This window comes from Mustelus asterias, chromosome 2, assembly GCF_964213995.1.
Source record: "Mustelus asterias chromosome 2, sMusAst1.hap1.1, whole genome shotgun sequence".
NCBI classification, from domain to species: domain Eukaryota; kingdom Metazoa; phylum Chordata; class Chondrichthyes; order Carcharhiniformes; family Triakidae; genus Mustelus; species Mustelus asterias.
This window is the reverse complement of record NC_135802.1, coordinates 140,855,551-140,876,430: the sequence shown is the minus strand read 5'-3', so window position 1 is coordinate 140,876,430 and position 20,880 is coordinate 140,855,551. Positions and strand designations below refer to the sequence as shown.

The 20,880-nt window shown below is 42.4% G+C and overlaps 1 protein-coding gene across 5 annotated transcripts in view; it reads right to left on the bottom strand.

Moving 5' to 3' along the window:
• Positions 1 to 1,035: 1,035 nt before the first annotated feature.
• The window catches only part of LOC144503904 (uridine phosphorylase 1-like), a 68,706-nt gene continuing 48,861 nt past the window's right edge, over positions 1,036 to 20,880 (bottom strand). For all 5 annotated transcript variants that reach the window (XM_078228971.1, XM_078228989.1, XM_078228962.1 and 2 more), the window contains 2 exons: positions 9,424 to 9,570; positions 1,036 to 1,424 (listed from right to left, as the gene is read on the bottom strand). In XM_078228971.1, coding sequence (XP_078085097.1) covers positions 1,285 to 1,424; positions 9,424 to 9,570 — 287 coding nt within the window. In that variant the 3' untranslated portion in view covers positions 1,036 to 1,284. The remainder of the gene's footprint in view (positions 1,425 to 9,423; positions 9,571 to 20,880) is intronic.

Genomic DNA, 20,880 nt, shown 5'->3' with positions numbered 1-20,880 from the left:
CCACATACCAGTTTAGAGAGGCTCGGCTTCACCGCTGATAGCCCCTGCCAGAGAAGCTCAGAGTTTGCTGTATCTGAGTCCCAGCTTAATTTGCTGCTCTCTGCCAAAGCTCACTGGTGGTGCTGGCAAGGCTGAGCTTCTGTGGGCCTGTGCGGAAGGTGGGAGCAGCAGTATGGGCCTGCCAGAAGTGGGGCCCACTCAGGGATCAAGATCTAGATAGCACTCTGGATCCTGATAGAAAGAAGGAACGCAGATGCATTTTTGGCCTTCACAGATTTTTAGCTCTGACGAAATGTTGGTTCTATTCCATTCTCTCTCCATAGATGCCGTCAGACCTGCGGAGATTTTCCAGCATTTTCTGTTTTTATTTCATATTCCAGCATCTGCCTAATTTTGCCTTTCTTTTTAGTCTCAGTGGGTCCACGCATCCCACGTAATCACCACTACTGCAACTACGAGCAAGTAAATGGGTGGGATTTTGCGGCCCCTCCCCGCAGCATGTTTTCCGGTGATGCAGGCAGCTCATCATTAGCAAAATCTTAACAGTCCTACCTATGTCTATGATGTTTTGCATAGCGCGTTCACCCTATTGCCAGGGAACCCAGCCTGAGGGTAGGGTGGAGGGTGGTGGTGGGGCCGGGGGGAGGGAGTTGCCTTCAATGGAACAAGATGATTTTGCCGATGGAAAGGGCTGGAAAATACCATCCAATAGTTTTGAGCACTGTGCTGAGTGTTCTCCAAGAGGTAGCACACCCAGGGGGTAAATTTAGGCTATAGCCCCCAGGCTAATATAACCTTCCTGAGGCTCAGTGTCAAAAACTGAATGCTCTTTTCCAGGCGTGGTCTGCCCAAGGCTTCTCAAATGCACAACTTCCTCACTTTCGTGTTAGCGCTCCCCTGTGATAAAGACCAACATTCTGTCAGCACACCAATCAGAAAATTTCACTTATAACCTCCAAAAGTAAAGCCTGACTGAAGTATGATTCCTCTATGTTATTCGTGCCTTGTTTTATACAAAGTGGCCACACGAAGGAAGTGATTCAAATCCCTTTTATTCTTCAACATTCAGTCAGTCCAAATATAACTTCACTTTAACAAATGCCACAGGAGATATCATTACAGCTTCTCTACCACTGAACATCCATTCTGACTTTCAAAATATACAGAGATAATGGGTAAACATAAAGAGGTCCCGATTCCAAATATTACATTAATAAAAATTCTAAAAATTTGAAAAGATTAAAACAACTTGTTCTTTTCAATGTGAAGAATAGACAGACTTGCCTATTTCTTGCAGAACCTTTTCTTTATGTAGCAACCAACCAACTCCTGTGGCCTCAACTGATATTCTTTGAGCACTTCATGGGAGCTGTCGATTTGATCACCTTGCATTCGGTCCAGCAGAGTTACACAAACTACTGCACCTGTACAGAGAGAAGGTCAAGTTAGACGGGGGCTGGTAAATCATTCTTCCATTGATACTGATGCCACACTGAACCCCTTGTGGAACAAATCCCACCGATGAGTGGCTGATGCGTAGAAGAATTCAACATGAATAGCCTCAGCCAAAGGCCCAGATCCACCGCCCGAGCTAGCTGTTCACCGTCTCCAAGTTATTGCGGAGCATGCTTGAAGGGCTGAATGGCCTACTCCTGCAAGTTTCAATGCTACAGTAATGGCTCCTGCTGACTGAACCTCAAAAGGATCATGGAGTAAATGCATTGCAGAGCACCATACAAACCGCAGAGTACCAGGGAATGAACAACGGCACAACAAATCAGTTTAACAATGTGCAACTGTATTCACTGTGGCTATAAGTGATTGAAATCGGGTGATTGGAAGGATCGAAGATAAGCAGCAGGAAGTTTGAAAATTATTTTAAGCACGTGAGGCCCTTTTAGAGTGGAATGTTTGGGAAAAATTAGAAGAGAGAGGAGTCAGAAGAGTGAAATAAGAACAGAAAATGCCAGGAATACTCAGCAGGTCAAGCAGCAGAGAGAGGAAAACAAGAGTTAATGGCTAGGATCAACAGCATGTCATTCCCAATGTTGTAACCAGAACCGAGTGCCACTTTCGCATTCTCTCTCTCTGCCTTTTCCTACGCAATTATAACTAAAATTCCAAATGCCGGCAATGTGCATGGCAAATACATGTGATTTACTAATTACTGAACAAACTTATTAATTTGGTATTTTTCCCTTTGAGATTCTCCAAATCCATCAAAGGTTTTTGTACCCTGAAAAGAAACCCAATTTGTGACAGAGAGATGTCAGTCCTTTGCTCTGCATCACCCCGGTTGACTCATTTGGGCTTAGCTGTCCCTCAATGAAGTAATTGCAACCAGTGGGAGAAGTTTCTCATTAGTGAAACCTTCTGTTAGCTGACAATGCTGCATCTAAGGGCAGCCAGTTAAAGAATCCCCTGTTCAAATGTCACTGCCACGATGATGATTGTTTGAGACTGCCATATTCTCTGGACAGAAATGAGGAGTTGTTCCAGACCTGAGGCTTCTCACAACCACTGAGAAGGAGGCGATGGAGATTGCTAGTGAGGAGGGAGCATGATTGGTAGCAGACGGTGAGGGTGGATCAGGCAGGAGCAGGGAGGAAGAGGCAACCATCTTGCTGGTGGCATACAGGCACATATGATGGATGTGATGAAATGTGAAATGTTCACACTCTGATTATTCTTGATATGAATCTTTTTGTTCTCCACCACAAGTCATCACCACCTAAGGACAAGACTGCAACCAAGACAGAAGCCAGAAGATGTCACCTTTGGGGGTGAAGAAGCCAGTACCTCAGAGGATGCGCCATCATCATCATCCATCTCCACCAGCATTGTTGCACCCACACAGAGGAGGATTTGCATGTAGATTTGGGAGCACGATCTGGTGAGCATCTATAGCCACGTCCCAGAAGTTGAGGGAGGATGGGTCCTCAGAGGACAACTGGAGATCAGGCCCCTATTGAGCCTCATGCTGATGATGGGCCTTTGGTCACAGTAACAAGAAGCCCACTGGACAGAAGGGAGAGGCTGGAGGCAAATATTGGCAGAGATGCAAGGGAACCATATGCAGCTTCGTGCAGGAAATGGAGGAATCCATGCACACCATGACTATTGCCATATCCCAGGCAATTCAGCGCATGGCTTTATCTATGGAGAGGATGGCAACTGTATTGGAGAGCCAGGTCGAGCACTCGAACCATATGTACTCTGACCTGCATTCTATAGTTTTAGCCATCAGTGCAACAGTAGCGAGATGAGAGGGGGACAAGGCACCCAACCTCCTTTCAGAAGCCTCCTCTTCTCAGGGAGACAGGGAGATGCATTGCGCACCCAGTGGAGGACCACGTGTCAGTTGTCCTGAGGCCTTCATTTCAGGGCACCCCAGGGTTAGTAGCATTTCCTAATCTCTTCCACCATTGACCCTAACAGCTCCAGCTGGGGGGCAGGATACCCCTGCACCAGTGCAGAAGAACCCCAACAGGTTGGAACCCTGAAGAGCCCATGTCTTCAGGGGGTGCCCACCATGATCATCCAAGGCAACAAATGACGCTTAACAGACCACCTCTATCTCAGCTGCCTAGACGTAGTGGTAAAAAAAGAAAATTGAAAAAAGTATGAGCAATAAGATGGAATGGTCATTTTTTCATGTCTATCATACTTGTTAAAATATGCACAATATAATTTGTTTTCTGCAATCATTCAGAATTATTAAGGCTTTTTGAAGCCCATGTTTCTTAATGTGTGATGGCGAGAGAGGCGATAGGGACACAGATTATTCCTGAATGAGATGTGTTGCGTTTTTGTACGTTCTTTATTGAATGTCCATGTGAATTGTGACTTTGGTGATGATCATTCTGTAAATCATGGCATTAAATGCAGGCACAGCTGGAACTCCACCCATACACTCTCAAGGACACTGTCTTATTTAACTCACAGCGGTCATAAATGAGACAGGTGCAGTTACATTTAATGTACTTGAACGTTGGATCAGAATAATTGGGCTGGACTGGCTGTTACACGGATGTCTATGTATCTCTCAGGTGCAGGGCTACTAAAGTAGATGAATTAACAACGCAAATCGGTATACATGGGTACAGTATGATTGTGATTAGGGAGACATGGCTGGAAACTGAATATCCATCTGATATTTAGGAAGGACAAACAAAAAGGGACAGGAAGGGTGTGGTGTTGTTAGTTAAGAATTGAATCAGTGCAATAGTGCAAGAGGATATTGGCTCAGAAAATCTAGATGTTGAATGCAGAGCTAAAAAGCAACTTGGGAGAAAACATTAGTGAGAATTGTCTATTGGCCTCCAAACAGTAATGGTAAGGTAGGGGATGGCATTAAACAGGAAATTAGAGATGCATACAGCAAGAGTGCTACAGTAATTTTGGGTGACTTTAATCTATATATGTAGATTGGGCAAATCAAATTAGCAACAATAATGTGGCAGATGAATTCCTCGAGTTTGTCCAAGATGGTTCTTTTAGACCAGTATGTTGAGGAACCAACTAAGGAACATGCTATCCTAGATTTGTTATTATGCACTGAGAAGGGTTAGTTAATAATCTTGTACAGGGTTCTTCAGGGAACAGTGATCATAACATGATATAATTCTTCTTTAGGATGGAAAGGGAAGAACTGTGATCTCAAACTAGGGTCCTAAATCTAAACAAAGGAAACTACAAAGGTATGAGACATGAGTTGGCTAAGATAGATTGGGGAACTTCAGGCAATGGCTAATATTTAAGGAACGAATGTACGCATTGCCACAGATATGCATTCATTTCTGGTGTAAAAATACAAGAAAAGTGACCCAGCTATGGCTTACAAAGGAAATTAAGGATAGCATCACATCCAAAAAGGTGTCATATAAAGTTACTAGGAAAATCTTGAGGATTGGGAGAAGTTCAGTATTCAGCAAAGGAGGTTTAAGAGGAGACAGAGTAAACTTGCAAGTAACATAAAAGCGGATTGTAAAAGCTTCTATAAGTATATAAAAATAAAAAGATTAATGAAGACAAATGAAGGTCCTTTACTGTCTGAAACAGGAAAATTTATAATTGAGAACAAGGAAATGGCGCCGCAATTGAACAACTGCTTTAGTTCAGTCTTCATGGAGGACAACACAAATAACTTCCCAGAAATGCTAAGGAATCAAGCATCTAGTAAGAAGGAGAAATGGAAGGAACTTGCAATATCTAGAAAAGTAGTGCTGGAGAAATTAATGGGACTGAAAGCCAATAAATCCCCAGGGTCTGATTCCAAGGTACTGGAGGATGCGGCCCTGAAAATAGTGGATGTGTTGGTTGTCATTTTCCAAAATTCTGTAGATTCCGTAAAAGTCCCAGCAAATTGCAGAGTGCCAAGTGTAACCTTGTTATTTAAAATAGGAGGGAGGGATAAAACAGGGAATTACAAACCGGTAGTGCGGAAGCCTATGATAAAGGATGTGATAATAGGACACTTAGAAAATATCAATGGGATTAGACAAAGTCAACATGGATTTATGAAAGGGAAATCATGTTTGACAAACCTAGAGGAGTATTTTGAGGACATAACTAGTAGAATAGATAAGGGTGCACCAGTGGATGTGTTATGTATTTGGACTTTCAGAAAGCTTTTGATAAAGTCCCACTTAAGGGGTTAGTGTGCAAAATTAAAGCGTATAGGATTGGGTATAATATTTTGGGATAGGTTGAGAATTGATTAGCAACGAGGAAACAGAGAGTAGGAATAAGTGGGTCTTTTGGGAATTGGCAAGCAGTGACTAGTGGTGTCCCACAGCGATCAGTGCTTTGGCCCCAGATATTCACAATATACATCAATGATTAGGACGCGGGAACTAAAAGTAATATTTCCAAGTTTGCTGATGATATGAAACTTGGTGGGAATGTGAGTGGTGAGGAGGATGTTAGGAGGCGATTTAGACAAGTTGAATGAGTGGCAAATATATGGCAGATGCAATGTTACATGGATAAGCGTGAAGTTATCCACTTTGGATGGAGAAACACAATGGCAGAGTATTATTTAAGTGATGATAGATTGGGAAATGTTGACTTTAAAAGGGATCTAGGTGCCCCAGTACACCAGTCACTGAAAGCAAGCAAGCAGGTATAGCAAGCAGTTAGGAAGGCAAATGGTGTGATAAAAGCAAATTACTGCAGATACTGAAATTTGAAACAAAACGGTGGCACAGTGGTTAGCACTGCTGCCTCACAGCGCCAGGGACCCAGATTCCATTCCCGGCTTGGGTCACTGTCTGTGGAGAGTCTGCATGTTCTCCTTGTGTGGGTTTCCTCCAGGTACTACGGTTTCCTCCCACAGTCCAAAAGACGCGTTGGTTAGATGCACTGGCCATGCTAAATTCTCCCTCAGTGTATCCAAACAGGTGCCGGAGTGTGGCGACTAGGGGTTTTCACAGTAACTTCACTGCAGTGTTAATGTAAGCCTACTTGTGACACTAAAAAATAGACTTAAACTTAAAAACAGAAAATGCTGGAAAATCTCAGCAGGTCGGACAGCATCTGTGGAGAGAGAACAGAGCTAACGTTTCGAGTCTGGATGATCCAAGAGTCCATATCCAGATGGGCCACTGTAATCCCTGGTGTGGTGCCTTTAATTAGGAAATCTTCCTTTGACAGATCCAGCTCATCATCTTGCTGGTGCTCCCTGATTAGTTGGGGAACCTTGAAGTGGGATTTAATGTTGTAGCTCTGTTGAAGAACCATAACAAAGTCTGCTCTAGCAACAATCAGGTTCCTGACCCGCTATTGATCCCATTTTTCGGCCAGGGACAATCAGTTTAAAAGTCCGCCAAAAGTGTTGGCATAAATTCAATGGTCACTTTATTATTAGAGAAAAGAAGCACCTATAGAACAGCATGTGAAATTAGATAGAGAATCCAAGACAGAATAAAGATAGGTAAAAGCATATTTATGGTAAGTTTTATATTCTGTCTCAAGTGCTTAATACCTGATTTAGTAAAATGAGGAGGAGTGATTTATTTCCATGGTTTTAGTATTCTAAAAGTTGACAATCAAAAGTCTTGCAACTTTCTATATCCCAATGTCTTTGGGATGGAAAAGCTGTTGCCATTATATAAATGTTATTGGTTAGAATTATCAACAGCTAGGCAGAATGGTAAAGTTACTTGTGACTATTATTCTAGCATTGCTAATACGTAAATTACTTGACCTGTGTTCAAAGATTAATTGACGGGAAATACAGAGTAAAAGTATGGCCCAAATGCACAGGAGTGTTCAATTTCAATTACATTTATGTCTGCAGTTATACTCCTATTGAGCCACCTGCCCAGCCTGCTTCTGGATCTGTTTATTAACTCTTCATTATATAGTGATTGCTTCTGATGTGATTAAATTCTACCCTTACATGTTTGCCGCTTTGAGATTCTAATCCATCAGACTTAGCGATGCATCGGGAATTGTAGGCAGGGGTTATTTGGAGTGTTCAGGTAATCCAGCTCTACAATGCCAGTGGATTTTTAACCCAGCCATGGTATTAACGTATTATTTCTGGGTTTCTTAACTAATAATTAATTTGAGCAACATGATGTTGACCTGGCTGAGTTTATTTAGAATCCCTACAATACAGTAGGAGGCCATTGAGTCCATCGAGTCTGTACCGACCACATTCCACCCAGGCCCTATTCCCGCAACCCCATACATTTACACTGCTAATCTCCCTGACACTAGGGTCAGTTTAATATGGCCAATCAACCTAACTCGCACATCTTTGGACTGTGGGAGGAAATCAGAGCACCCGGAGGAAACCCATGCAGACACAGGGAGAACGTGCAAACTCCACACAGACGGTGACCCGAGCAATTGAACCCGGGTCCCTGGCGCTGTGAGGCAGCAGTGCTAACCACTATGCCACCATGCCATCCTCTATTCTAGTATTTTAACTCTAGTATTTAAAAAGACATAATAAACATGAAACTGATACATTCTAGAATTTGGAGCATAACACCAGGAAATGGTTGACTGGAGTACACGCTCCAAACACACACCTCCCTGGATGGGGACTGTAAAGGCTGGCAAGTTGACAGTCTTTCCTATGGTCAGGAAGCAGAAGCCTGTCAGAGAAATCAAAGCTTGGCTGTAGGTGGCCGAGGAGGTCAGCAACAGGAATGTGGTGCCACATGGTTTAATGACTGAAGCAGGTTAACAATGGTGACAGGAGCACATTCAATTCCACTCTGAAGTACGTATCATGCTAAGCTCCTCTCTCTACTTTCTCAAGCCTACTCCAGCACACTACATCCCACAACAACTTATCTTGCAGGTGAACACATCCTTCTCTATCTCTGCACTTAATCACATCTCCATCTGTCCATCCACCTCTGACTCTTCATAGATCGTCATGCCTCTCCCTTATAGTCATCCTTAACAAATGCTCTTCAGTCAACTTCAGATCTCACTCATGGGTCTTTTCTTTCTTTCCTTGCAGGAATATAGAGCACAAAGAAGAGGCAGAGAACTGGGCCCTCCAGCCAACTCACAACTGACAGATGCAGAGGAAGTAGCACTGGACATCCACTGGACTGGAGCCTTGGCATGATCGGCCATCGGAGATGGGGAATTAAATGTCAGAAAGCCACATGGCATACAATACTCACTCACACTGACTCAGTAGTGAGTGAAATATGAACCTGTGCTTAAAACTTAAAACGTTCTTACCTTGACAGATTTGATGCATGTCTTTAATCTCTCACGGGGCTTTCAAGTGCACCTTTGCACTGCTTTTGCGTGTGAACCCCTTTTGTACATTGTTGGTAAAATTATAAGTAAGAAAGCATATTGTGTGAGTGTTCCTTGATTGTTGCGAGTGCTTCAATTCCTGTATCAGAGCACATAGCTAAAACTGTGCTGTCAGAGCCACACCTGAGACGAGTCACTCTGTTGGACAATATGATCTAGGAGTGTTTGTGCTAACACTGAACTCCTAAAATAGCGAGTGCTCCACCACAAATAACCCTCACTCTAATGAGCCAAGGGAGAAATCAATTTCAATTAGTTTAAATTATAGCTAGTGCATTTACCGTAAGGGGAAGATCTGCTAATAAATTAAAGAAGTTGGGGCAGAATTCTCTGATCTCCCACCCCACTGCAAATAAGAACGGAGAATTTGGTGTTCCAGCCAAAACTCCATTCACTATTAGCAGTGCCAGAGAATCCCAGCCGCAAACATGGATTTTGGCGGTTCTAAGCAAATTCCAGATATTAGTAACAAGCACATTGTTCTGGATTATAAAAACAGCAACAAATCTGTTGCATAAACTGTATACTGTTTATTTTGTTACTCAAAGTCCACATTAGGGTCAAAGGCAACTCAATTTGCAAAGAAAGCTCAGTACTCCAATGAGAAGTCATGTATGTGCATGTGTTTACCTGGTATACCACTCCGGTTGCACATGGCTGCAAATACGGAGGACTCCATTTCAATGTTGCGAACACCTGCCTCATAGGCACGATTCAAGTACTTCATCTTATCCTCGTAGGTATAGTTGCAGAAAGCACCGTCCAAACGGGCCTGACCTGCAGAAAGTAAATACATTTCTTAGCATGAACATCTTCCCCTGCATATCACAGGAATGGAACAGGCAACTCATGAGGATTGTGGTAATGGAGAGCTTTAGAATATTTAAATGGAAGTAACTAGATTGTAATAGTTTTTGAATCAATCGTGAATTTCTAATGAAACAATGTGTTGTCAGTGTATAAGTGAAAGGCCCCTTGTTTTGAAATTGTGTCCTATAGTTCTGGATATCCCCCACGAGGGGAAAAATCCTCTCAGAAACTACCCTGTGAAGGACCCTTAGAATCTTAGATTTTTCAATAAGCGCACCTCTCATTCTTCTAAACTCCAATGAGTATAGAACTACTCATTGAACCTTTTCATACAAGACAACTCCTTCACTTCAGGAATCAACCTAGTCAATCCTCTCTGAACTGCCTCCAATGTAAGAATATCCCTTCTTAAATTAAAGATACCAAAACTGCATGTAGAAATCCAGCGACTGAATTCTACTGGGGGAGGGGTACTGTTCTGGAGAAGGGTCATATAGACATGAAACATTAACTCTGTTTCTATCTCCACAGATGCTGCCAGATCTGCTGAGTTTATCCAGCAATTTCTGTTTTGATTTCAGATTTCCAGAATCAGCAATATTTTTCTTTCATTTTCCAGGGGAGGTGCGGGCTATTCACACCCCGCCACAACCACAGGAGAAAAGTCAAAGGCCACCCCACAGCGATAGCACAGGGATTAGGTCGAGGGTAGGCACAAAGGCAGTGGGCTATCCACCCGTTTTATTTTATGTGTTCCTCCCATCCCACTCTTGCCACTGAAAACATGTCTGGTGAGAGGGATGGTGAGGGCGTAAAATCCAGCCCGAATAGGTGTGGTCTCATTAATGTTTCAATGCTGGTCTCTCTAGTTTTCCAATTCCACACTGTCTTTAATATGTGGTAGGCTGCCTTGTGGACTGAGAAGCCTAATTTGCTCTTTCCTACCACGTGCACTTTGCAAGTGTTGTACTTTTCCATTTATTCAATCTTCAGGTGTTTTTAAGCAATGGAACAATACTAATACTAATTCTGCTTCACTGATGCGACCATAAATATACATTACACTGTCCATGTCGCCATCATCAGAATTAATTCTATGAATGTAAGGAATATGTAAGCATTATGCAAGATGTAATTATGAGACAAAACGTTGAATTACTGTCTCTTTATAAAATGCCTGGAGTAACCAAGTGACAGCAACATCAGCATACTGAACTCAAATGCAACATTAAATCAAGATGGGTTGCTCCGGGGGATTCATTAACCATCCTTTCACCTCTGTAATCTAGGTTTCAATCCAACCCTGGATAAAAGTTTCTCTGTCGAGAGTGAAATTAATTAATTCTTTGGAAAGATTTATGGGCTGAGCAAAATGGAGGAAGAAAGGCTTGTTGACTGAGTGCTAGAACCACTGTAAAAGATCACTTGTGGGACCGGTGCTGTGAGCCACTACTGAAATTTGTAAAGCTCTCTGTAAAAATCAACACAACCACATTAAAAGTGCTTATTCTCAAACACAAGAGATCAATTATTTTCCTATAAGCTTTCAATGGTCACTTTATAAAACCAGATTAATGAACTACAAGTAGATTTACTTCTAAAATGAATCATGTATATCATATTGGTTAGACAGAAGGAAACCAGTTTCATTTAAATAAAATTTTACTATATCTTCAAGAGATTTGAAAGCACTTTACATCAAATAAATTACATTTGAAGTGTAGGGGCAGGAAGACTGGCACAATGACATAGAAGATGTTCTGTCGCATGCCCACACTGCTGCTGTGATGCCATCGTGTCAGTGACAGGAAAGGTGGCAGAAGACCCACTCATCCAGAGCTCAATTGAGCCACTTAAGCAGCTAATTAAAGACCTTTGCCCCCAATCTACTGGCATTTTACTAACTTCAGGGTTACACTCTTTTGCGCACACTCCTTGCCCCGTAGAGGGAGCCCCCACTAACAATGGTTGCCCTTACAGTAATGGCACTGCCAATGTCCTGCGACTATCCCATAATAAGACCATAAGAGATAGGAGCAGATGTGGGTAATTCAGCCCATTGTGTCTGCTCCACCGCCATTCAATGAGTTATGAGTGATCTGATAATTCTCAACTCCACTTTCCCATCTTATCTCCATAACCCTCGATTCCCTTACTGATTAAAGATCTATCTCAGCTTTGAACATACTCAATGAACCAGCCTCTACAGGCCTCTGCAGTAAAGAATTCCACAGATTCTGTACCACCTGAGAGAAGAAATTCCTCCTCATCTGTCTTAAATTGGTGACCCCATACATTGAGGTTATGCCCTCTGGTCTTAGAATATCCCACTAGGGGAAACAACCTTTCAGCATCTACCCTATCAAGTCCCCTAAGAATCCTACATATCTCAATAAGGTGGCCTCTCATTCTTCTAAACTCCAATGATTTCTGGCCCAACCTACACAATGTCTTCTCATTAAGAAAATCCCTCCATACCCGGGATCAAGCTCCTCTGCTTTTGCCTACCTGACTGGCTCTGGTGCCCCGAGACTGAACTCACCTGACTTAGAGGTCACAAGTCCTTGATGTGTCCCACCAGGTGCAATCCCAGCAGTGGCCACAGCTGCCAGTGGTACTGGTGAGCAGTGAGCCCTCTGATTTGGACTGGCAGGTCTTGAGGCATACCGCTGTCCCTGGGTTCCACCAAAGCAAGGTTGCCACATCCCCAAACCCCTTGGACATTTTTGCATCCAGCAGCGAGACGCCTATTGCCCACAGTAAGAAATCCAGTTTTTCAAAATGGCTTCTCAGAGTTTCAAGATGGCTGCTGGTGTCACCCCCAACTATAAGAATAGGTTGCTTGATCTTGACTGAAGTTACAGGGCAGGATTTTATGACCTCGCTTGACCTGAGACCAGAAAATGCCACCCAAGGTCAACGAACCTTCCCATGGTCCGCTCCTCGCCTGCTCCAATTCTGTGGTAGGCATAGCAGTAGAATTCCGGTGACAGTGTTTCAAATCAGGCACTGTATAATGACTATTGTCAGCTGATTTTCCCAAACCTAGACATATTTTAAGTCTATTGTGTCTTCGTGACTTTGCGTTTCAGAAACATTGTTTGGTACTATTCAGCTATTCACCTCTTCTGACACTCCAAATGTCAAAACTAATACCTGATCTTCCAAACAATTATTACATTGAAAACCAGTACATTATATGCATTAAGGAATTCAGACATCTACTATGGAGTGGGAATATATAATACACTCTGCTAGCTGCTTTTTATTTTCCAAAAAAAACCTATGTTCTTGATGAGAAATAATATATTTTGACTGCTAAAATAGCAGTTTTTTCCTCAAGTATATTGTATGGAATATTATGCAGTGCTGTTTCACAGCTTATTTATTTCTCTATATTATTTCACTTTTAAATGAATCAGTTTTTTTAAAGTCAGCCTGCTTTTGGATAACCTTTGTGTGGCTGATTCTTTGCATTTCATGCAGGGATGAGACTGATGCTGAGGTTTCCACAGCAAAGGTAAAAAGTCTGCAAAATATAAGAGTTGTGGAGAACTTACAAACCAAGATCAAAATTTAAAAACAAAACAGAAGGGCAGAGATCAGGAACTTAAACTCCTGATGGACCTCGGAACTTTTAGCAGATGCACAGACTGGGAGTAGGCTGCACATGCGCAATTCTGCAAGTTGTGTGTTCCCTTGGCCCAGTGTGCCCCTGCAAGAAAATAAATGGTGCAAAAATTGCAGCACCATAGAGGATAAAAGTCCCAGGCAGGGGAAAGAGGGGACAGAGAGAGGTCCCAAAGGAAAGATAAGGAGATATCGCAAAGGAAGAGTCCCAGACAGATGACAGTGACAGGAAAAGATCCCAATTCAGTTAAAAATAGAGAAGCAGAGAAAGAGGCTTCAACCCGGAAAAGTGCTGCGAGTGGCAGACTTTAAGTGAAGAGGGACCTTTAACATTCAAGAAGGCAGAAGGTTGGTGATTGTGTGCTGCTGGCTGTGGAGCGAGTAGTGTTCTGCTCAGCACAGCCAAAGAGCTGAAGTTGTGCTTGAGTTGGTGCTCGAGTGCAGACTTGGAAATCCAGGGGAATAGAATCTCAGGAGAGGACATTAAAACCCCTGCGAAGTGGGGCGTTATTGATTCCATTCAGGCTGGAATGATATTTAGAGAGAATTCCCAGGTTGATCTTTGAAGGTGAGGAATTCCAGTGTGGAATTCCTCATGAGAAGGACAGAGTTCCAGAGATTGGTTGACTCAGTGTTTACTGACATCTGGGTGGGTTGTTGAGAAATCCATGGAATCGGTTTTGGTCACGTTTGTCATTTATTGTGCAGTGTGGTGTGTTTGACCACAGTTTGCTTGTTAATTATCATGTACCTCATATCTACCCTGAATGTTAGAGTATAACATGGATATTATAAATTGTTTTATTTTTCTGATCTTGTATATTAAAGTTTATTTTTGTTTGTTCAAAACCCATGGAATTTTGTGGCTTTATTCACTGAGCAAGTGCCTTGAATATCAAACCTTGTCTATGTTAACAAAATGTTTTGGCCCCTACCTGGATCTCCCCAAAATTTTCAGGGTTTGGCCAAGGATCATTGCAATGTACAAACATAAAAACATTTAAAACAGGAGGAATAAATGTTTCGGCTCATCGCACCTGCTCCACCATTCAATGTGATCATGGCTGATACTCTATCTAAACTCCCACACTCTCCCCATTCCCCTTGATACCTATAGCTTCTAGAAATCTATTTATTTCTTAAATATATTCAGTGACTTGGCTTCCACAGCTTTATGCGTAGAGAATTCCACAGGTTCACCTGCCTCTGAGTGAAACCATTTCTCCTCATCTCAGTCCTAAATGGCCTACGCTGTATCCTGAGATTGCCACCCCTTGTTCTAGAACACTCCCACCACCCCAGCCAGTAGACACATCATCTCTGCATCCAGTCTGTCCAACCCTGTCAGAATTTTTAAATGTTTCCTAAACTCCGGTGATTACAGGCCTAGTCCACCTAATCTATTCTCATGCAACAATCCTGCCATCCCAGCCTGGTGAACTTTCGCTGCACACTCTCAATGGCAAGTATATACAGAGTGAGAGAAATTTAACTAAAAAGATTGCAAATGAGACCCACATAAAAGGGAGGCTGATGAGGGAAGATAAGCTGGCAATGAGAAATGGCACCACTGTGCTAATGAACTGACAGGGAAACACAGATCGACAGCAAGTCCATGAGCTGAGGGTACAAATCATTTAAGTCATATATCTGCTGTGAATCACTTCAATAAATCTCACCTGATAGATATGTGGTAATATAATTAGGGCCTAGTTTTTAAGGCTGATTAAATTGGATATCCTAAATTAAAGAACAAAGAACAATACAGCACAGGAACAGGCCCTTCGGCCCTCCAAGCCTGCACCGATCATGTGTTCCTAACTAGACCATCCGTTTGTATCCCTCTGTTCCCAGTCTGTTCATGTGGCTATCTGAATAAGTCTTAAATGATCCTAGCGTGTCTGCCTCAACCACCTTGCTTGGTAGTGCATTCCAGGCCCCCGCCACTCTCGGTGTAAAATACAGAATTGGGCATAATAAAATCAAACACAGTCAAACCTCGGGCAGGCCAATTGTACAATACACAAACATGTCTGGGCCTGACCCATCAATCAACCATCAAAGATCGTTGCACTCTACTGAGACCCAGCAGGAGATCATCGCACCCCATTGAAATGCACCGGCCTATTGTTAGAAGCCCAGATCATGCCAGACTTTCTGTCACCGAGAGGTCCTGCAGTTACCTTATCTGACAACAGGTTACATGTAAGCAACAGCATGGAGATGGACACCTGGGGGCGGACCCTGGTGTCCTGTCAGGCAGACATCAAGAAACCCACTGGGTATTGGAACCCCCTCCTGGGTCCTCATTGGCCGGAAGCCAGAGAAGTTTCTGGAAAGGCAAGCAGGCAGGGGGATAAAGGTAGACATCTCAGATACACCAGCAACGAAGACTCGACGAGGGAGGTGACCTTGACCACCCGGAGGACTGACCAGAGAAGGGAGGAAGGAAGAAGCTGCCATCGAGACTCACCTTTGTGACGATGGAGCACAGGGACTCAGAGAATCGAGCCTGCAGTTTAACCAAACCATCTTTTCGTGTAGTATACTTGAATCTGGGGTATCCTCTTATTTTATGTGGGTAATTTAAGGGTCAATAGTGTTATTATTAATAAACTTATTGAACCTTTACTTGTGTTTGTCCTTTGTCCATCTTGCAAATAAGAAATTCCGGGGTGAAACACTGGAGTAAGCAAACTGGTTGAAAGTATCTGAGAATTAACAGGTAAAGCAGATATTTTAAAAAGTGGATTATATTGACAGTTTTATTGGCGCTATTAAAATATTAGCAAACCAAAGATGAACAGAGATTTGGCTGAATATCTGATTACTGTTACCTGGCAATGAACCAATGAATCAGAGGCCTAGATTTTATTGGATTGGAGTAGGGGTGTTGCTTAGCATTCACCCACCCACCCCCCCCCCCCAACCCCACCCCCTAAGGGTAGTTGGCCAAGTGGACACCTTACCAGCCCCATATTAGGAGGCTGGCCACCCAACGTATTTTACCTGCCGTAAAATCCAACCCATAGTGCGAATGTCTTTTCCTTACGCCAGTCTGATGAAAATCACAAACTAGAAAATGTGTTATTCTGAATGCTTCTAGCATAAAGTCAAAAGTAAAAGAATCTGAGGGAAATGCCAGGTAATATGAACAGAGGATGCTGCAGGGTTAGAAGCTGTTTGGAAATTATGGGTAGAAAATGAAAACACAAAAGATCATCCTCTTTGTCACCTGATGAAGGTATGAAAAATGAACACTTTATTTTCTTTAAAAACATGGAGAGTGGGCAGTCCGTGTTGTTGTAACACGATGGAGTCAAGAGGCACAGGTCACCTCCCTCCTTGTCTCCAAATATACACAAAAGTGTCCAAGGTCGGAGCCAAACTGACTGGTCAGGATGTTAAAATGTAAATGACTTCTTTGGGACATTCTATTGCAAAGATATTAAAAATGAACAACTAAGACTATCTAATTGTCCACTGAAACTGATGTACGGTGACTACACAGAGTTAGTGACTGCAGAATGAAATTCCACAGAATGTTTGTAAAACCTCTCTTCCGCAAAGGGATGCAAATGGGTGGGTTTCAAACTTCATTGTGTGTCAAAGCTGACATTGTGAGGGACAAGTTTTGTAGACAGTGGGGGACACCGATATTTTGGTCACCGGGTAGAAAACAGCTTCTAATAAGAAATATTTATTAACACACATCTTGAATGCAGCCTCAGGAAGTCGGAAATACAAACAGCAAATGGTGGCAGATGCCATCTGCTAATGACTGGCAGATGCTGCCAGACTGGCAGAGAGAGACATTTTGAGTCCAATATGATTCTCCTTCTGAACTAGGAAGGCAGTCAGTCTGGGAGACAAAGAGATCACAAAGGGAAGAGATCCTGCCCAGCAAAGAAAGGACTCTGCCTAGAATATCCTAAATGGCAGATAAATTACCTACTGATTTGCAGAACCTAGCGAGATCTTTGCTACACCTTCAATTGGAGCAAAGCCAGTAACCTACTGACTTTGCTCCAACCTACAGGAATATGCCACAGGGAATTCAACACCAGAAATTCCCAACCTCCCTTTTCTTCATTGAACAGAAGAAACTCTGCAGGCTTGCAACGTTTCCTGTTTCCATATTGAAAGATGAGAGTATCCGTGACTTTTTTCACTTTTTTCTAAAAACCTCAGTGAATGCTACACTTATTTTGCAATCACCTTTTCTGCTGTCTGTGGGTCTTGAGTACATGTGTGAGTGGGTGTTGCTGCAATTACATTTGGGCGTCGAGGAAAAAAATCATTTATCCTTTTCACATTTCAAACTTCCAAGAAAACCTGTCTTGTGTCTGTTCCTAAGAATCATTGTGCTCAAGGGGTTAAAACACTTCTTCCTTAAAATACATCTTGCAGCGGTTAATCAAGAGGTGGAAAAAAAGGGAGGTGCTATTCAACCATCGTTTCACTGTCCCTAACAAGGTACAAATCCAGGAATTCAACCGTGTACACTCATTCCTCATCCTCTAAACTCCAACATGCCAGCAAGATATCATGAGTATAATACAGGCATTCAAATACCTCCAATGTCCATGAGGACGTTTGCATTTTAAAATAACGGACTTTTTACCTGTGTGAGGTCCTCTGTGCACGCTTGGATGGCCAATAAACAACCAATACTGGGCTGACTTCAGGAAACAACATGTTTCTGTGCAGCCCAATAGTGGTCCCCACCACTGAACAGGTATGTTTTAAAAAATATCCACCTGAATCCTTACTCCAGCCAGCTCCATTCTAGGATGACAATCTAATGAAACAGCAGCTCTCAAATTTTCTGCTGAAGATCAATTCTGATTTGCATTTCATAGTTCTCCAATAAAGTCTCCATCACTGTCACCATAATCACTTGCACTACCTCCCCATTAGAATACCATTTCTTTTCCCCCACACCAGAATCCAAGCAATTTTGTAACCAGTTAGAGTTCTAACTTCTGAGAACGAGATGGATTCTTTCAGAATCATTGAAAAAGAGTTGAATAACAGTCGAGAAATTTAATGCCCCCTTTTTCACAGGCCAATTGGGAACTGCTCCAATCCCAAATGCTCACACTGTTTCTTTAAACTATCCCTCCTTATTCTTCCTAAGTTAATTTGATTTTGTTTATTTGGTTGGACACCAAAAGATGTCTCTCCTTATTCTTAATGAATGACTTTGCGTACAAAATGTACTTTTTCAATGACAAACTGAATTTGACATTCATTCTTGTGAGAACCCCCACATGGGCTTGCATGGGGAAATAACTGATTGACTTCCCTGTACTTCTTTTTAGGTACCAACTAATTATACAAAATCAAATTAACTCAGGGACAAATTAAAGGGGCAGCTCCCCAAAAGGAGGGGGAACAGCCCGAACAAAAAACAAAGTCGAAAGGAAACTTAAAACATCAAATTAAAAGGTGATTATCGGGGTCTATAATACACCCCAGCCCATGCGGTGCCCAGCAGGCACGTAAGGCGGATTGACCTCCCTGTAGAACACGTAGAATACGAGCTCCCTGGTGATTGGCAATTACCTTACTGGTGGAGCTCATATACTGAGCCCTTTATAAAGCAGGCCCCTGAGTGGGTCCATTATTGTATTTTCCTGGTTGGAACCTGCTTGTGTTCACCACAGGCTTGTGGTTCTGCTCTATTTTATTTTGTGCAACAAAGTACCGTTTTTTAATAGCTGACTATAATTCTGAAATATGTGTTCAATTTATACTGAATCTTGACAATAATCATGATGGATTAAATGGGCAACACTGACAAATGGAGTTCATTGTTGTTAAGTGTGAGACCATTCACTTTGGGTCCAGGAAAGACAATTTAGAGTATTTTCTATATAGTGAAAATCAAGGAACTGCAGCGAAGAGATTTTGCTGACCATGTATAAAAATGGCCAAAAGCTTTCAGACAGATCCAGAAACCAAGTAGGTAAATAGATGTTGGCATTTATCTCAAAAGGTTTAGAACACAAAGTGGAAGAAATTATGTTTCAATTACAGAGATCTCTGTTCATTTGTATTAATTTCTGTGTACTGCAGCTGCTGTGACTTTTAGGACAAAACCAAATATCCCACTTTTATTATTTTGGGGGTTCAGCAGTGACTGTCCAGTTATGTTAACACCATGGCTATAAAAACAGGGACCGAGCGTGGGTACTCTGCAATAGGTTGCAGACCTCTTGAACTGTCAAAGCCACTGACAAACTGACAATTGTTTAGTAATACTCGCCACTTGCCTGGATCAATGAAGCCAGAACCACATTAAGGAGCCTTGACACCATCCAAGATAGAGTATCTTGTCTGACTACTGGACTTGATGTCCACTCCTTCAGCGCACAATAAGTACAGCATGCACCTATCATGCAGCGGACCACCAAGAGTACTTGAATCGCACATCTCTCTCCGACAATTTCACCTATCCAGCAGATGAAAGTCATACACCAGCCTGACTTGGATACATTTTGTTGTTCCTTCATCTTCCTTGGGCCAATATCCTGAAATTCCATATTTAATACTATTGTGGGGGCAAAATCAATTGTAGTAGTTCAACTGGGATTGGGGAATAATGCAGCCCTGTCAATATCATCCACATCCTAAGAACAAATTAAACACCACCAAAAGGACTCTAAATCAACATGGTGGAAAATATTAACATATGATGTTTACACGTTTTATGAAATTGAATAGCGTAAGCAGCTCACAACACCTTTCTTTGTCAGTTATGTAACTTAATCATAGAAACCTACAGCATGGAAGAAGATTATGCGGTCCTTCATTCCCATGCTGGCTCTTTGAAAGAGCAGTGGTGTTAAGTCCCACATCCACACATTTTGTCCATAATCTTGTAAGCCCCTCAAGTATCTGTCCGACTCTCAAATCATTTATGGAATCGGCTTTCAGCACCTTTTCAGATCCCATTACCTATCCCATAAAATCAGTAAAAATGTTCCTCCACTCCCCACTGGATGTTTGATTCCAATGATTTTGAATTTATGACTTTATAAGAACAGTACAGCACAGGAACAGGCCCTCCCAAGCCTGCGCCGATCATGCTTACCTATCTAGACCAAGCGCTTATATCCCTTTCTTACCCGTTTGTTCATCTGTCTATCAAGATAAGTGTTAAATGTGGCTAATGTAACTGCCTCAATCACGTCACTTGGCAGTGCATTCCAGGCCGCCACCACCCTCTGTATAAAAAACACTTCTCCCGCACATCTTCACTGAACCTTCCCGCCCTTATCTTGAACTTGTGCTCCCTTGTAATTGTCATTTCTGCCCTTCCAACTGTTCACCCTATCTATATCTCTCATAATTTTATAAACTTCTATCAGGTTGCCCCTCAGCCTCTGTCTTTCAGAGAGAACAATCCCAGTTTATTCAATCCCCCCTCATAGCTAATACCGAGCAACATCCTGGTAAACCTTTTCTGTACTCTCTCCAAAGCCTCCCCATCCTTCTGGTAGTGAGGTGACCAGAATTGGACACAAGTATTCCAAATGTGGCCTAACCAATGTTTTATACAACTTTAACATAATTTGCCAACTTGTATACTCGATGCCTCGCCCGATGAAGGCAAGCATGCCATATGTTTTCTTCACCATC